Source organism: Petromyzon marinus, chromosome 15 (genome assembly GCF_048934315.1).
Source record: "Petromyzon marinus isolate PM22_M1 ecotype Great Lakes invasive population chromosome 15, UKy_Petmar_22M1.pri1.0, whole genome shotgun sequence".
NCBI classification, from domain to species: Eukaryota; Metazoa; Chordata; class Hyperoartia; order Petromyzontiformes; family Petromyzontidae; genus Petromyzon; species Petromyzon marinus.
Genome location: NC_133681.1, coordinates 13521486 through 13536800, shown reverse-complemented (window position 1 = coordinate 13536800; position 15315 = coordinate 13521486). Strand labels below are relative to the sequence as shown.

The following is a 15315-nucleotide window of genomic DNA, read 5'->3' as shown; positions in this document are numbered from 1 at the left end:
CAACACGAGCGATCCTCATCAGGTGGAACAACCACAGCAAGAAAATTCTGAGGTTGTGCGGGAGAGCTGCCGTGGCAAGAGGTTATATAGGTAAGAAAGGGGGGAGGAGCAATGGGGGAGAGAGAGGGGGGGGGGGCAAGTGGGCGGGGCTACAAGTGGGCGGGGCTACAAGTGGGGAAATCTGCGCGCACACAAGGAGATGACATTCAACAATTCACGCGGATGGCCTGGCAACGCATGTGTGTTGTGCTGCCTTCCGCTACTGCCATGTGGGGGCAAGGTCTAGTGATGATGGTAATAAAAGAGCATTGTTGTGTGCGTGGCACAATCGGGCACGTATAATTGTGGAGCATTTAAAATCTGCGTGGTGGTTTAATATCAAAGCTGCTTTTGTGGCCCCCTACCCCCCCCCCCCCCCCCCCCCCCGCTCGCTTGTGCCTTTCGGAAGGGTTGCGGTGAATGTGTTGACGGCGAGGGGGTTTTTTTAGACATTGGCTCATCTGCATTTTCGAACGGGGGGGGGTGCGGGGAAGCATGCCATTAGCACACACTTAACACGTGCAAGGCTGTGGGGAGAGGCCAGTTTACGTAATGAAATGTGAGCGAGAAAAACATCTCTCTCTCTCTCTCACCCCATTAATTGGGAACAGTCCGGTGGCCCCTAGCACTAATATAACGTCGTGCACATTTTGTTTTGAAACCACCCGTTGTCTGTCGAGGTTGCGGTGTCCGTGCCAGCTGAACCCGATCCCGCGCGCGTAATGTTGCCGCTTGCGCCGCGAGATCTCGTCGCAGATTATTTGAACCTTTTTTTAGCATTTGTTCGTGCGTCGTCAGAATGTGGGGGGACCTGTGTGAAGCGACTAGCCGAGGGAGAAAAGGTTTCTATATGTCTACAATACCGCGTTCTGTAAATGCAACGGTTTGTGGATAGCGAGTATTTCCAAGGCAGTTTTCCTCCCCTTAAAATAGCCGCTGGCTTAAAATATGGACCTTTAATAAACCAGCGCCTTTAAATAGGGCACACGTGTGTATGCTGTATATATTACATGTGTTTCATGGGTAGAAATTGACCGGCACACCCACAGGGTTAGCATATAGCATGCTCAGAATAAATACTAGCTTTCTAACGCAGTGTTGCTAAATAGCAACAGAGGATGTCTTGTTTAGCGGCCTGTTGATGGTCAACAAAGAAATCTGGTGTTCATTAGCGGTGCATTTATTTTATTTGGGACTAAGTGATCGGAATGCCCCGTTAGTTAGTGAAGTCGGGTTTTGAAACGGAGAGCGTTTCCGAGAGAGCACGGAGTGTATTTTCCGCATTGCGACTTAGCCGTGCGTTTGACATGCGGCAAAATGACGGGGGGCTGCATATTCTCCACTTGCTGTGAGGCCCCCCCCCCCACCCCGGCTTTTGCGAGCAGTGTTACCAACGCTTGGTGTTTACAGCTTGTGCTGTGTTGTTCCTCCTCCGATGTGTTTTTTTTGTTGCTGGGAACTTCTTCAGGAAACCGTTGACACCGTTCTGAACAACGTTGCAGTACGTCTGTCTGTTGGTCGCTGGGTTTTTGTGAAGATGTAGGAAAATAACTAAACAATATTTCCTTCTTTTCTTTCCAAAATTCCGAGTAGCTTACCATTTTGCACAACCAGAGTTTTCCTTTAACAGCCTTTGTTTTGCTGTGATTATTACATTGCTTTCACAATAGTATTCCAATTATAACTGTCATTGGAAAGAATCCATCTGTAGCTTACGTTAGCCTAAACTCATTCTCCATGTGCTAAATGCATTTATCAGATCAATAAAAAGGACGTGTAAATTGTAGTCCTGTTTATAAGTAGGATTATGTGTTTGGAAGCACATGTTTAGCCATCGTATCAATTTTCAAAACACCGTTTTTATTCAAGTTTGGCGCTTATTCGAATACGAAAGTGAACTGCAAAACCCGGCGCAGTCTGACGTGATTTAAAGTGGGCAGTGTCAGGAATTAAATAGAAAACCGCACGCGGGAGACCCTCGTAGCTGTTTCTCAACAAAGCAAGTGAAGCCGCCCCCCCCCCCCCCCCCGTGAGCTGCCCGAGCGTTGCGCGTTTTCTGTTCTGCGTTTGGGTGCGTCGAGTTGCCCAGAAATCCCCATTCCCACGGGCTGTGCGAGTTGATTTCAATTTGGCCCTCCGCGCTCTGAAGCGAGCTTCCCTGTCTGTCATGCTCCGCTCTTCGGCGACTTTTCAATCCCTCCGCAAGCCATCCGCCGCTTTTCGCCGCTTTCTCTCACGCAAGCACTCACCAGCTCCTTCCTCCCCAGAGGCCGGCCCTGTAGATGTTGGCGAGCCGTCCTCGAGCGGTGTTCTGTTTCGCCGATGATTGACGTGGCCCATGGCCCGCGGGGTTGAGGAGGGAGCAGGGACGGCGGGGCACTGCTACGCCGGGCGTGCGGCCCATTGCGCCGAGGAGCGAAGAGGAAGAACGTGAAGCAGTGGCAGAAGAGAGTGGGCTTTTTTGTTGTTGTTGTTGTTGGGTTTTTTTTTCAAACGGTGCGGTTAAATAGAGAAGTGCGTCGAGCATTACGCGGGAATGCTCACCGGTGCCGAGGCAAACTCGATGTAGCATGCCATCATCCTGCCATTTCACGAGCGTGCTTGTACTTTACTGCCAACTCAATAGATCCAGATGTAGGACAAGCCCGCCTTTAAACGGTCTTTAACAATTGTTTGGCTTTGCGCTTTACGCGCCTATTTTGGCGCAAGGCGAGGCTGTTGGAACTTTGGGAAATGTGACGCACGTGCAGTTTTCGCCGTGTGGGTGTTTTTTTCAGAGTAAAGTTAACGTTATTATGCAGCGAACACACCTCCTGGGTGACAGTGCGAGCCGGTCTGCAGCGCTGCCGCGTGTAGGTTAGGTGATTACGATCACATTCGAGGTGCAAATGGATGAGTTTTCAAGCAATGGCATTGGTCAACATATCAGTTTGTTATTTCTCGCTCAGGTTTCTTTGGCAGTGCAGAATGTAAACACTACATATGGGATGCATAATTCAGTATTTTGAATTTCTCATTTGCATGAACATAGAATGGGTCATCAAAAATACTCTTGTGTGCAATCCTAGAATAAGTTTACAGAATCTTTTAACATTCATATTGTGTATTATTTCACGTGTGTTATTTTGGTTTAAAGCTTTCGTGACGGTAGGGATTCATATTCTTGGTTCTTTCGGTAAAGTCACGTAGAAGGGAAACAATTAAATAATAAAAATATGGAACAGTAAAATGCTCACAACATTTTCGACTGCAACACAAGCAATCATCATCAGGTGTTTCCCTTCTACGTGACTTTACCGAAAGAACCAAGAATATGTGTGTTATTGTTTTTTTTTATTGCTGTGCATGTCGCATTAAACAGTTAATGTCATAAACCATACTGGGATTAGATATTACATTTTAATTTATGGTCCATCCTGCTGTTACATCAACCAGAATACAAGAGTATTAATAACAAAACTTTTTTTTAATTGTAAATAATTTGCCATTAATAAAATGTAATGTCTTAATTCATTTTGTCAAGACTAACAGTGGTCAGAGTTTAACAACACGGTTATGGCTCAGCTCCTCGTACAAGTGACATTTGCAATTGTATGATCACAACGCATGAATTCAAAGATGATTTAATATTCTCGAAGCTCATGGATACATGCACCGAGCCCATGTATGTAGGATTCGATGGTTTTTTTTAATCGTAAATGTTGGTTGTATTCCTCTATGTATGTAGGGATGTTGAACTTCTTTCACACCGTTCGTAGCCAATCGTGCGAGCCACAAGAGGCCGCTATGTTCACCGCCATTGTAAGCATCTATATCTATTATTGATACAAATGCTGATCCTCGAATGATTAATTTCATAACTTGAGGAGAAGGGATATTTACACCCCAAATAATAATACAGAGGAAAGTTTGATATCAATAGTTTTTTTCATTAGCACTAGATTTTTCATGCGTTTTAAGTGTTCAACAATAAACTTAAAGCTGAGCTGGCTTTGTGATTGAAACTAATCAATCTTCACGCTTGAAATATTTGGCACCCAAATTATGAAGTTATTTTTTTTGCATTTGTATTGTTATAAGCAATGCACCTTCTAGTTGTGCTTAATTCAAGCTCTCCTAATCCTTCTGGAACTTCACTATAATCTACACAAGTCACTCATTCACTCGGCTCACGATTATCTATGTGAATATGATATGGTGTGCGACTGGGCAGCACACTGCCAAACCTGAACGTGGTTTAATCGCGTTATTCTCCGGTCCATTCCAATGGACTGCTGGTTTTCAAGGGAAGCCTTTTGTGTATAAATCAGCCGGAACTGTGCCTTTAATTGGCGTGCAGTCTGGAGTCTCCCTGGGAGTGTGGGAGAGGGAGAGGGGATGTTCGCCTCCATGCTTTGAAACCCAATCTCACCTGGTGCCTGCATGCGTGGCACATCGTCACGGAGAGAATGCCGTCACACGTGACGGCCAAGTCATTTGTCGCACCGAAGGCGACAGTTAGTCGGAACGTATTGATAGCTTTCCCTTGTACTCATAAACTCCCCCATGCACCAGTGTAGTGCATTGAACTGTGTACCTGTATACATTGTCATGATGCTAGTAGTACCAAATCATCAGCTTTTGTCTTTGTGAATATTTAGGTTATAACTATGACAAAATATAAATATTGATAGATCGCATATGTGCATGTACAGTGTAGCCCTTTGTCAATCCTCTGCTAGATGGAGAGCTCCCTATGAGGGTTGTTTGACCATACTTTACCATGCTGATCAGTACAGCTATCACTCGCCATTAATGTTAGCAAGTGACCAGGAATTGAACTTGTTGCCGAGTAAAATAGCGCAGTGCGCCACCACTCCACTCTAGATCACAGTAACTTACATCCGATATATATTATGGTAATTGACCGCCCGATGTAATTTATACTTATGTTCAAGAAGAGCTGAAAAGCTGAAATCTTGCACAAATGTAGTTGATTTTATGGTTTTACCTATAGCAATCCTAAAGCCAAAATTGGGTCCTCAAATAACAATGTCTGGACATTGATTGGTTTCACTGTTAAAGCGTGCTCAGCATAACGTTTGAAATAGCTTTAAGTCTTGAGTCGAACATATATGATCCCCATTACAGTGAAAAGAGTAATTTCCCTCCTGTGGAATGTGACGCTAAATAGAAAGAGAGCACAGCTCATTCCCTTCTACTTGTGTGCCTTACAATGTTAATCGAAAAATACAACACAAGAGGAAGAGCCTTGCGTTGTTGAAACAGTATAATGAAAATAATATACAACCCTTTACCAGTACACTGCTGAATGAAGGCCTACCTTATGCCACGTCGGTCATTTGGGGGTTGTTTGGCCATACTTCACCACTGCTCAGCGGCGTTTGGCTATCCATCGAACAAAGACGGTCACCGCATCACGCGCTTTCAGATGTGCTCCTGCGGCCGTCTGGAACGCTCTTCCCTCCGATATTAGGAACCCACTGGAGCTATGTGCTTGTAAATCTTGATTGAAAACCAAATTTCTTTAGAACTGCTGTTTGTATTTAGTTCGTTGTCCTTCCCCTGCACCGCCGATTGGTATGGTTGGCTACATAGGGTGCGAAAGAAGTTAATCATACATACTCTGTGCTGAGAGTCGCTTTGGTTCATAGCGTAGTGCGCTGACCACTTCACCACCACTCCACACCTTGAGCTGCTCGCAAGTATAACGCTGTGTTTGTCCTTGCACCTGACTCCTGGATACATATGGGAAGAGCGAGTTCGCTGATGAAATGCACACCGCCGTAAATCAGCGAGAGCATTTTAACAATTTAAGTGCATGCCTGTGGCAGGGCCTTTATTGTACCCAAAGTGTCGGGAAAAATGAATACGTGCGGTTTTGATTTCACAAAGCAGCCATTGCTCTCGCAGTATAATAACCGCCTTCTATTGTGGGTTTGTTTTATTGTCTAGCTTGCTAATCCTTTCATTTTCTGCCAAACTAGATTACGGGAGTGCTCTGCCCAGGAAGGGAAAAAAATATTCTCATAGATTCGGGGGGAGGTGCTTGCTTTGAGTTTTGGAAACTACAAATTAAGAATGCCTTTCTCAGATCTGCATGAAAGCCCCCCCCCCCCACCCACAACGTCAATAACAACATAGTGTCAAAATGGGCCTCCACCAAACCAATTCCCTGACCAGGCAATGGGTGAACATCAAAGCTATGTAAATACTTGGACGTTGACCCTTGAAGTCACCCCGAACAGAAGATGTTTACCGCTGGAAGGCTTGTTTTCTCCCAGCAGAGTCACGATTATGCACGTGAAGACCTTTTCCCTCCACCCACCCCGTCGCTCCCCCCCCCCTCTCCCTTTAACGTTCTGTAGCTTATTACATTTATTAAGACCATATTGTAAAGAGTCCAATGAAATTCTCTGCCTCACACAAGTTGCATTGTTCCCATGACGGTGCTTCCCTCTCTGCACAAGCGCGGCTTAAACGAGGTTACCTTCTGGCGCATCTACAGAGATTTTTGTGGAGTCTGTATTTCGAGGCCGATGATGAGAATGTAGTGTTAACCCCTTGTCAGCGCGCAGCGCAGCAAGAAATGGAATGAGGTGTGAGTATTTGTTTTTCTTGACAGCAAGTGTGTGTGACCCACAGCTAGGCATTACCCGACTGGCTGCCGCCTCCTGCCCAGACCAGAATAACATGTCAAAGCCAGCCCAAAAATGTATTTCCATATTTACTGAAAGGATTTTAACTCGGAATATTTTTTGCAGACGAAACTAAATAAAGTGGAATTTGTGAAGTGTGTAAAATTATGTTTTGTTGCCTTTATTTTTATAAGTAAATGTATGTTGATATTTTTTATACCTGCAGTGCTTATTCAAACAAAATTCAACATCAAGCATATTTTCGGTGTTTATTTTTTGATAATTTACACACACACACACGCGCGCGTGCACTGGGCCGGGAGTTTCTTTTTGTGCGCGAAGAAAAATCTGACATCTGCATCCATTTTTGTGCCATTAGCAAGCGAAAACAGCAGCACGTTAGCCCCCCTAATAACTTCCTCGCGCCCTTCGCTTTAGCCGCAGGAAGAGTTTTTGGGAGCCATTTGGGGGCCTGCGCCGATCGAGGTGCCCGCCTGTGTCCCGTGCGCAGGTGACGCGCGTTCTCCGCATGTGACGGCTCTTAATCCAGCGGCAGCCTGCGCGAGCTGCTTTCTTGCGAATTTTTTTTTTTTCATGTTTAAGCCAGTCCGGTCGGCCCGGTGTTTGCCACTCCACCAGAACGCGTACGAAAAATAGCCGTGAAAAATTATCGCCCGGGCCGCGCCCGCGCCCGCGCCCGCGCTCGCGTGTCAGCGGCGCCAGGCCCGAGTTCTCCTAGGGGGATTTTTGTTTTGTTTTGTGTCAGTCCCTGACGTGCCGCCTTCTTGTCCCCCACCCCACCCCCACTGTGTCTTCGCGTTGTTTTGCAGCGGGAGGAAGCTTTACGACCGCTTCGGGGATATACCCTCCGAGCAATTCCATCACAAGTTCGGCAGGATTCGGCAGCTCTCAGCAGGTACCCCGTAGTCACGCTGGCGGTATCTGCCCAAGCTATCTTTCTGGCACTTTCAAACGAGACTCCGTGTCCATTTCCTTGGTGATGGCGGCCGAGTGTGTTTGGGCTCTGTGTGTGCCGCACGTTTGGCTGACGATGCTGGCTGGGCGGGTGGGGCCGTCCGTGCGGGTGTGCGGGCTCTCGCTTCGCTGCGGGTTCGCCGCTAACGCCGTGACGTCCGACTGCGAGGTTGTTGATCGTACGTGAGAGTCGTCACTCAGCGTAGCGAAGCTCTCGGTCGGTCGGCTGCCGCTGATACCAGGAGTTGTGAGGTATGGCTAGGGCGGCATGGCGGGGCCGGTTCTCTCTACTTCGAGCCGGCCTGTGGTCGACTCTGAGGCCTGATCTCGGCTGCCCCCCCCCCCCCCCCCCCACACACCCCCACCGATGTCGCGTGATAGCGAGCTGTGGCAACATTGAATCAGCGCCTATTTGCTTCGGGGACTTCCCACCTGAGAAAATATGGCCTTGAAACCCCAGTAACACTTGCAATAGGAGAAAACTTGCGTCTCGATGTCGTCACCAAGTATACAACCTTGAATGTTACGTACTTAAACATACAGGACACAGTGATTCCTTTAAGTTTAGTGCAAAACGTCTAAATTTAGCCATACTCTGAGCCCATTTGGTAACATACTGCTGTATATTATAATATGTATGTGTGCAATGTAACTACTGTGCATATTAATATACTCAATTTGATAATGCTAACTTTTGCTTCGGTTTTTTTCACTTGCTGATTAAAAACACTTTAACCTTGATGGCCGCCAACTAAGATGCTGTTCCATGTTTACAGCGTGGTCCTGGTGATGGGCTTATCGTGGAGTCACGAGCCAAAATAGATACGGGGGTGGGGGGGGGTGACAGCTCGCGTACAAGACGCGTTACGTAAAGAGGGCATATGATAAGTGGCGCGCCGAGGTAAAATGATAAATTCGGGACATTCGTCGATGCCAATGGAAATTTGGTTACGCTTGCGGTGGATGCACGTGCGCATGCACAATACTGTACGCGGTGTACGCGTCGCCAGCGGGCCCTTCTCGGGGCATAACGTGTCCGCGTCTCCCCAATGTTGTGGATTGCTCACTTGGCTTCGCGGCTAAAGGATTAAGCAGAACATGTTCGCGCTGAACGTACATTTTTTGCAGGGAAGCTAAAATAGGTGACGGGGAAAAAAAGGTATACATCCTGATATTTTGACCGGCTTTGGTTTTCTTCAAGGAAGGCCATTTGGCCAACATACTGAGGTACTCCTTTACAATTGATTATAAGTACCCTGTTATAATTTTTTAATGACCTTTTTATTGTATGCTCTATTTAAGGCCGGGAGCAAGTGGAGGGCTTCACAATTCTGGCAAATAGCCCGATGATGCTGGATGTAATTACCAGCGATACGTCGTACTCAAAATTTTAAATGATGTTTATTCACTCTTCAACACACCCGGTGGGCTGAAGTAGTGCATTTTTTTGTCGTTTGTAAACATGACACTTTTTTTACTGTTTGGCCATGTCGGGTGGTGGAGGGTTACAACACATAACGTGATCTAACCCAAAAAACCTCTATTATGAATGTATGTATAATATAGCAATTTGATCAGTTAATTTTAATATTATACAGTATCTTTATAAACCTCCCGCAGGTCGTGTATAGGTGAAAATCAACATGGCGTTTATTGGTTTGAAAAGGGTATTAGAGTGCGTTATTTCTCAGTCTTGCTCTATTTGATCAGATCAAACAATCACTGCAAGTGCTCTGTCCAGATTATAGTGGAAGGTGTTTCAAATTAAACCATACATTAAATTACAGAATGTGGATTCCCTGGAGCATCATGTCCATCAAGTCTCTGTTACCTGCCCCTCCTTCCTGTGATGCACACAACACACGAAACGTGGACGACCTTAAATTCAGTATGATTTGAATCGGAAATGCTTGGTGGCGGTAGTGGTTAGCGCACTGCACTCTAAACCCCGTCATCCTGAGTTAGATTTTTTTGGCCACAGCCAACATCAGTGGCGAGTGATGTCTCAAAGTATTTTTCAAATTTCAAACACTCAGCATGATAGGCGTAATGATCCCCGCCCCCCTGCCACCACCCCAATTTATTAAATTAATTGTCATGGTTCAAGGTCACAGTTTGATAAAGAATTGATATTTTTTTGCCAGTGGAATGAATGTAGTGGTCACAAATGGATGCAAGGATAATGTGAACTCATTGTATACAACATGGAATGGGTTTATTGCATCGGAAAACTGATCGTAACACACCTGATTCGATGCATGTAGCTTGACAGTAAGAAATTATTCCCTGATGCGTCAATTACATCTCGTAAGCATTGATGAGTAATTCATTCTTGATGGCTTTTAGCTCAATTATCAGGTGCAAGTAAATGGTGGCATTGCTGTTTAATTACAGATCATTCATAAAGTTGTTTTTAGAAAGTCGCCATGATTTTGACCTGGGGTCGATTGCAGTTGCTTGACGGGTAATTAATTGCATGACAATGAAATTGTAATTGCAGCTAACAGCGCTGCTGTAGACCCATAGGGTCTGCCGCTATTGCCTCTTAACATCTATCGCCCAGAATAAACACATAATTAGAGACCCAAACATCGCACCTCCTGGCTGGGATATTCCTTCTAAGACACTGTTGGTGTAACCAACCGCATGAGAACATCAACAGGCCGATGCATATCCCCTTCACAAATGGAACGTTTAAGACAAACCACAGTGCGACTGTCGCCGTACAACTAAATCCATAAACCATGTAGTAAACCACTAGCTCTGTGATCTTTGTATGGAGGAGGAATAGCAAAACTGCACACCCTCTCACGATTAGCAGACCTTGACATTGGCATTGACCTCCTGAACATATTGCCATCGCGCAAAATTTTTTTTTTTTTTACGTATGTTTAACTTTTTTCGCACCGTACGTAGCCAACCGTGCTCATCGGAGGTGTAGGGGGAAGTACAACAAACTAAACGCAAAAACTGTAACGCCTTCGCCCAACGTGCATGTCGCGCATCGCCAACTCGTCCCCGCCGTGTGTGCCGCGCCGCAACTGCAGGAGTACTCGTCATACGCCGGCTTCCCGCAGGGGCAGTACGCCGTCGGGCAGTACTACCCGAGCGCCGCCTACGGCACCTACATGGCCAACAGCAGCAGCAGCCCGTCCACCCCGCCCGCCACGGCTGCCACCTACACCCTGCAGGAGCCGGCGCCTATCACGACCAGCCAGGCCGGTACGACATCGCCACCCGACCCCCCCGCACTGCCCCTCCGCCGCCCCCCCCTGATTGGCCATACTTCACCGTGCTGGTCAGTTCAGGTTGGCGCAGAGGAAGACCCGGGACCGGTTCACGCCTCGCTCGCCACCGACATTGTCCGTGGGCGGGGTAACCCTCGTTTATCGCTCCTCCTTATCGCTACTCTCCCCTGACCCGCCGCCCTTATAGCCCGAAGGCAAAACCACGTCCCTCCTTTTCCTCTCGCTGGTCACAGTACATTGGTGAGGCTCCCGCCGTGCTGCGGCTGCGCGGTGGCCGAGGAATTCCAGTGCATGCCGTGACGGGTTGTCTCCGGGCACTTCCGGCTTCCTCCCAGGGTGGAGACAAAAAAGAATACATTCGTGGAACTGGCCAAACATTCCCAGTGCACAGTACCCTCCTGGGATAAACGCAGGGCGTTATTATCATAATTATAATAAAGTGCACATCTTGCAGCTTATTTTAGTGTCTACGGTGCTTGCTTATGGAACAGCCTGCCACGGGATCTGAGGGCTTCAGAATCATTAAGCACTTTTTAAAAGAAATAAATAAACCAACACTTTTTTAAAATTAATGTGTTATTTTTATTACGTCTTTGTTAGAAATTTGTTACAACGTGATTTTTTTTTTTGCCTACAATTTCAACTTTTACTGTTCGTGCCTGTAGAGCACAACGTATTGCATTTTTTTTTTTTGCACGAATAGTGCTGTAGAAATAAAAGTTTGATTTGGGTCTGGCGAGAGAGGGCGGTGGTTGCATCGAGACCAGGGAGGTCGGCAACCTGTGACTCCAGAGCCGCATGCGGCTCTTTAAGCGCCACCTCGTGACGTAATTTATTAAGGACCACCGTCTCTCGTGTTCACGTGCATTGCTTTATTGTTATTTTGGTAGCCGAGCCCTATTCCCAATTGTGTTTGGGCCACGTTGTGCGCTCCCCCCCCCGCCCGCCGAGTCAGTGCTGCCGTATGCACGCCCTGTCCCTCGCCTTGTCTTGAATAGAGAGGGGTTTGTCAACTGCGCAGTCGCTATACACAACGTGTCCTGACGAACAATAGCAGCAAAGATAAATATATATACAGCTCCGCTCCATTAATAACTGGCCGAGCGAAGGGCTGTCGAATCGTCCAGGCTCACTGGAGACTCGCAATTTGAGATGGACAGATTTGAACGAGTTGGTGCAGGACGGCATAAGTGAAGAACGGTTACAGGAATTGTATATAAGCAGAGAGAAGCCAGTAAAACTGTTAATTAAAAAAATATATATATGGGGTGATGATGCGACCAGTGCTGTTATATGTACGTGTGTGTGTGTGTGTGACCATTGTTTATATGCTGCAGTGACTTCGGCACTGAGGTAACAAAGAAGTGAGATGAGTGCTTGAAATGGCAGAGATGGATGTTAAGAAATGAGGTGGAACGTGAAACAATTGGCGCCTTGGCAGGGGTTACGGATAGTGTTGAGTAGGTAAGGGAGGCGAGACTTGGACAGTTTGGGATTGCGTTGAGAAGAGGCAGAAGATGATGCAATTAGTAGAAAGGCATTGGAGATACTGCCGGTGCAGATGGGAGCGGAGGGAGATCGAGGGTTGGGTAGATGCGGGGGACCGAGGTTTGAGGGGGGACGGTGGACGCGACGAAGAGAAGAAGCACAGAATAGAAGCTCAATGAGAGACACAATCCGAGCAGCTGACCCCGCATATTAATGGGACTTCTGGCTGAGAAGAAGGGGAATAATGAGGAGCGCACGCTCGTAATGAGGGGGGTGGCCTGTGTTGTGTCCGCCGTGCAGCACATGCGAGTTGTGTTTTCGCCTCGAGGGAAGTGAGCACTATTTTAGAACGTTTCTTTACTCGCCGTCATTTTGCTTAAGCTTCATGTAATGCCTGTTGACCGTGCATTCAAAGTTCGGTCGCCACACGATAACTATGAATTCCTGTTGCACATTTACAATGAGCGTTTCAAATTGACAAGAAATCGGGCAAGGTTCTGTGAAACACGGAACAGGTGTTAATCCTACAGGGGACCGTCATTTGTCAGGTTCAAGTGCGACCTGCAGGTTTTGACCTTGTATTCCTCGTGAAAATGTAGTCCGGTTTGGCTGGTGTGTCGAGCCACAATTACCAGTTTATTTGATTGCGGAGGAGTCGGGCGCTGGGCTGTGTTGGTACAATTTACACGCTCCTCTCTGTGGCAGGGTGCGCACTGATATTAAGTCAAGCTAAATTTAAATTATTGGAACTTCTGTCTCCACTGCTTTCATTTTCAGAGTTTCCCGACTGATTCATACTAATTTAATGTTTTGTTTCTCCATCGACGTGGTATTCTGACCCTGCATAATATTGTTACTGGCTTTCTCTTTTATAACCCATATCTTTCTTAAATAAAATATATGTTTAGTCTCATCAAACTCTCATTTTGTATTCAAATTAAGTGTTGGTGATGGTGTAGCAAAGTATTCATCATTCACATATCTTAGCGTCCCAATGTGTATAAATGGTTGCTCTGACCATTGGCGTACGGACTGGTTCGAGAGAGGGTCACAAGGCACGTTTCTGTGCCTGTGTGCAGATATTTAAAGTTCCACAACATTCTCCACAAGATTAAGAAGTTTTGAGCCTTTCATTATCGTTATCGTACATTCAGCAGTGTAGCATGAGGGTTTCACATAGCCGTCATCACCACTGCTATCATCATCGCTCATCACAAGATGGATTATCAGCCTCCTGAGGGAAAGAGTGATCTGAGTACAACAAACCCCCCTCCCCCCCCCCCGCCCGACTAAACATTTTTGGTCAATTGATATTTTCACAAATGTTGAAAACTATTTGTTAATTTTATTTTCCAGAATCCATCATCATAATAAGATGGTGGTGGGTGGGGGGGGGGGGGTCGCTTATAGTCTGCTTCGCAGTTATCTTAAATCTGACAAGATCTTACCCCAATGGTTGCAAAGTGATGGCTCCTGACCCGTTTAACGCAGCGGCCACCCGCTTTAGAGTTCCGCCCCACTCTCCTGCCGTCGCTAAAAAAAAAAAGCGCGCACAGCACAGCAACACCGCTGTGCCATCGCCGCTCGTGTTACTGAAGGTTGCGCTGCCAGGCTAGGTAGACGCGCACCCACAAATGAATGTGGAACCTTCCTTTAAGTGAGCACTGTTGCTTTTCTTGAAACAACATGTTTCATTAACTTGTAAAAGCTGCCAAGTCTTCCATTGCCACTGCTCGCTTCCTGATACTGCAATAGAATGAAGTTAAAATGAGCGGCATCAACCATTTACATGCCAAGTCTTTTTTCTCAGAAGCTAGCGAGTAATGAAGCTGTGCTCATGACCTCTGTTTTAGTATATGCAGTCCTTCAACCTTTACGTAAGCAGCAGGCCCGTGTGTGTCCTGTTTATCAGGACATCTGTCTGGAAGCTGCCCAAATCACGAGAAGCGCGCATCAAATTGGAAGCCACTGCTCTTTACCAATGTGGTATCCCCCAGCCTGTGTCCATGGGGGAATTAAATGGGGAATTAAATAGTCTTTTTCTCATTTTGGAGCATATTTATGTTTTGCAGGGGTAATATCTTTTTTTGCTTAAAGGCTTTGTCAGCCAGGTACCAGATTGAATATTGAATGCTTCCTGGTTCACAGTGTTTCACTGAAAATATATGGTCATCGTCATCACCGGTCATGATCTGTCCACTCCTGGATGAAGGCCTTCCAAACCATGTTAGCTAGGGGCGTTTGTTTGGCCATTCTTCACCATGCTGGTCAGTTAAGTCGTGGCCAAGGCTGGTTGAGATTCCACTTGCCACTGATTTTAGCCATGGCCAAGAATGGAACTCGGGTCACCGTGATTAAAGCGCATCGCTCAAAAAACGGCTACACACTGCTGCTCCATCCCATCCTTTATCGTACTATATCGGAAAAAAAAGTTTGGCTGGCTGGCACGCGGGTGACGTCACCTCGCACACCTGCGCGGTGACGTCACCCGCATGCCGCAGTTGTGAGCCGAGTTCATACCCCGTGCCGACCTCGCGCCCTCTCCCCAAGGCCCACCCTCCACGCAGAATGTTGTATCCCGCACAAATACGTGGCCAGTGCTTAGTTATTTATAAGCATCACTTATGACAAAAAAAAAACCGGCACCATCCAAACTGCGCTCAATGTCAGTTAAGTCGTGGCCAAGGCTGGTTGAGATTCCACTTGCCACTGATTTTAGCCATGGCCAAGAATGGAACTCGGGTCACCGTGATTATAGCGCATCGCTCAAAAAACGGCTACACACTGCTGCTCCATCGGTGGTGCGACAACCGCACCACCGATTTGCACGGTTGGCTTTGTGCGGTGCGAAAGAAGCTCACCTCTTGTACATGCGACATGCATACAACCGCGAGTTATCCGAGGCTGCCTCGTGTGTCTCCCTTCCA

The 15315-nt window shown here is 46.8% G+C and overlaps 1 protein-coding gene across 19 annotated transcripts in view; it reads left to right on the top strand.

The window, feature by feature from the left end:
* Positions 1–15315, top strand: part of LOC116942691 (protein phosphatase EYA1-like) — a 153949-nt gene that overhangs the window by 100977 nt on the left and 37657 nt on the right. For 18 of the 19 annotated variants that reach the window (XM_032954933.2, XM_076067298.1, XM_076067300.1 and 15 more), the window contains 2 exons: positions 7508–7593; positions 10700–10874. In XM_032954933.2, coding sequence (XP_032810824.1) covers positions 7508–7593; positions 10700–10874 — 261 coding nt within the window. The remainder of the gene's footprint in view (positions 1–7507; positions 7594–10699; positions 10875–15315) is intronic. The other variant, XM_076067299.1, reaches the window with a different exon arrangement.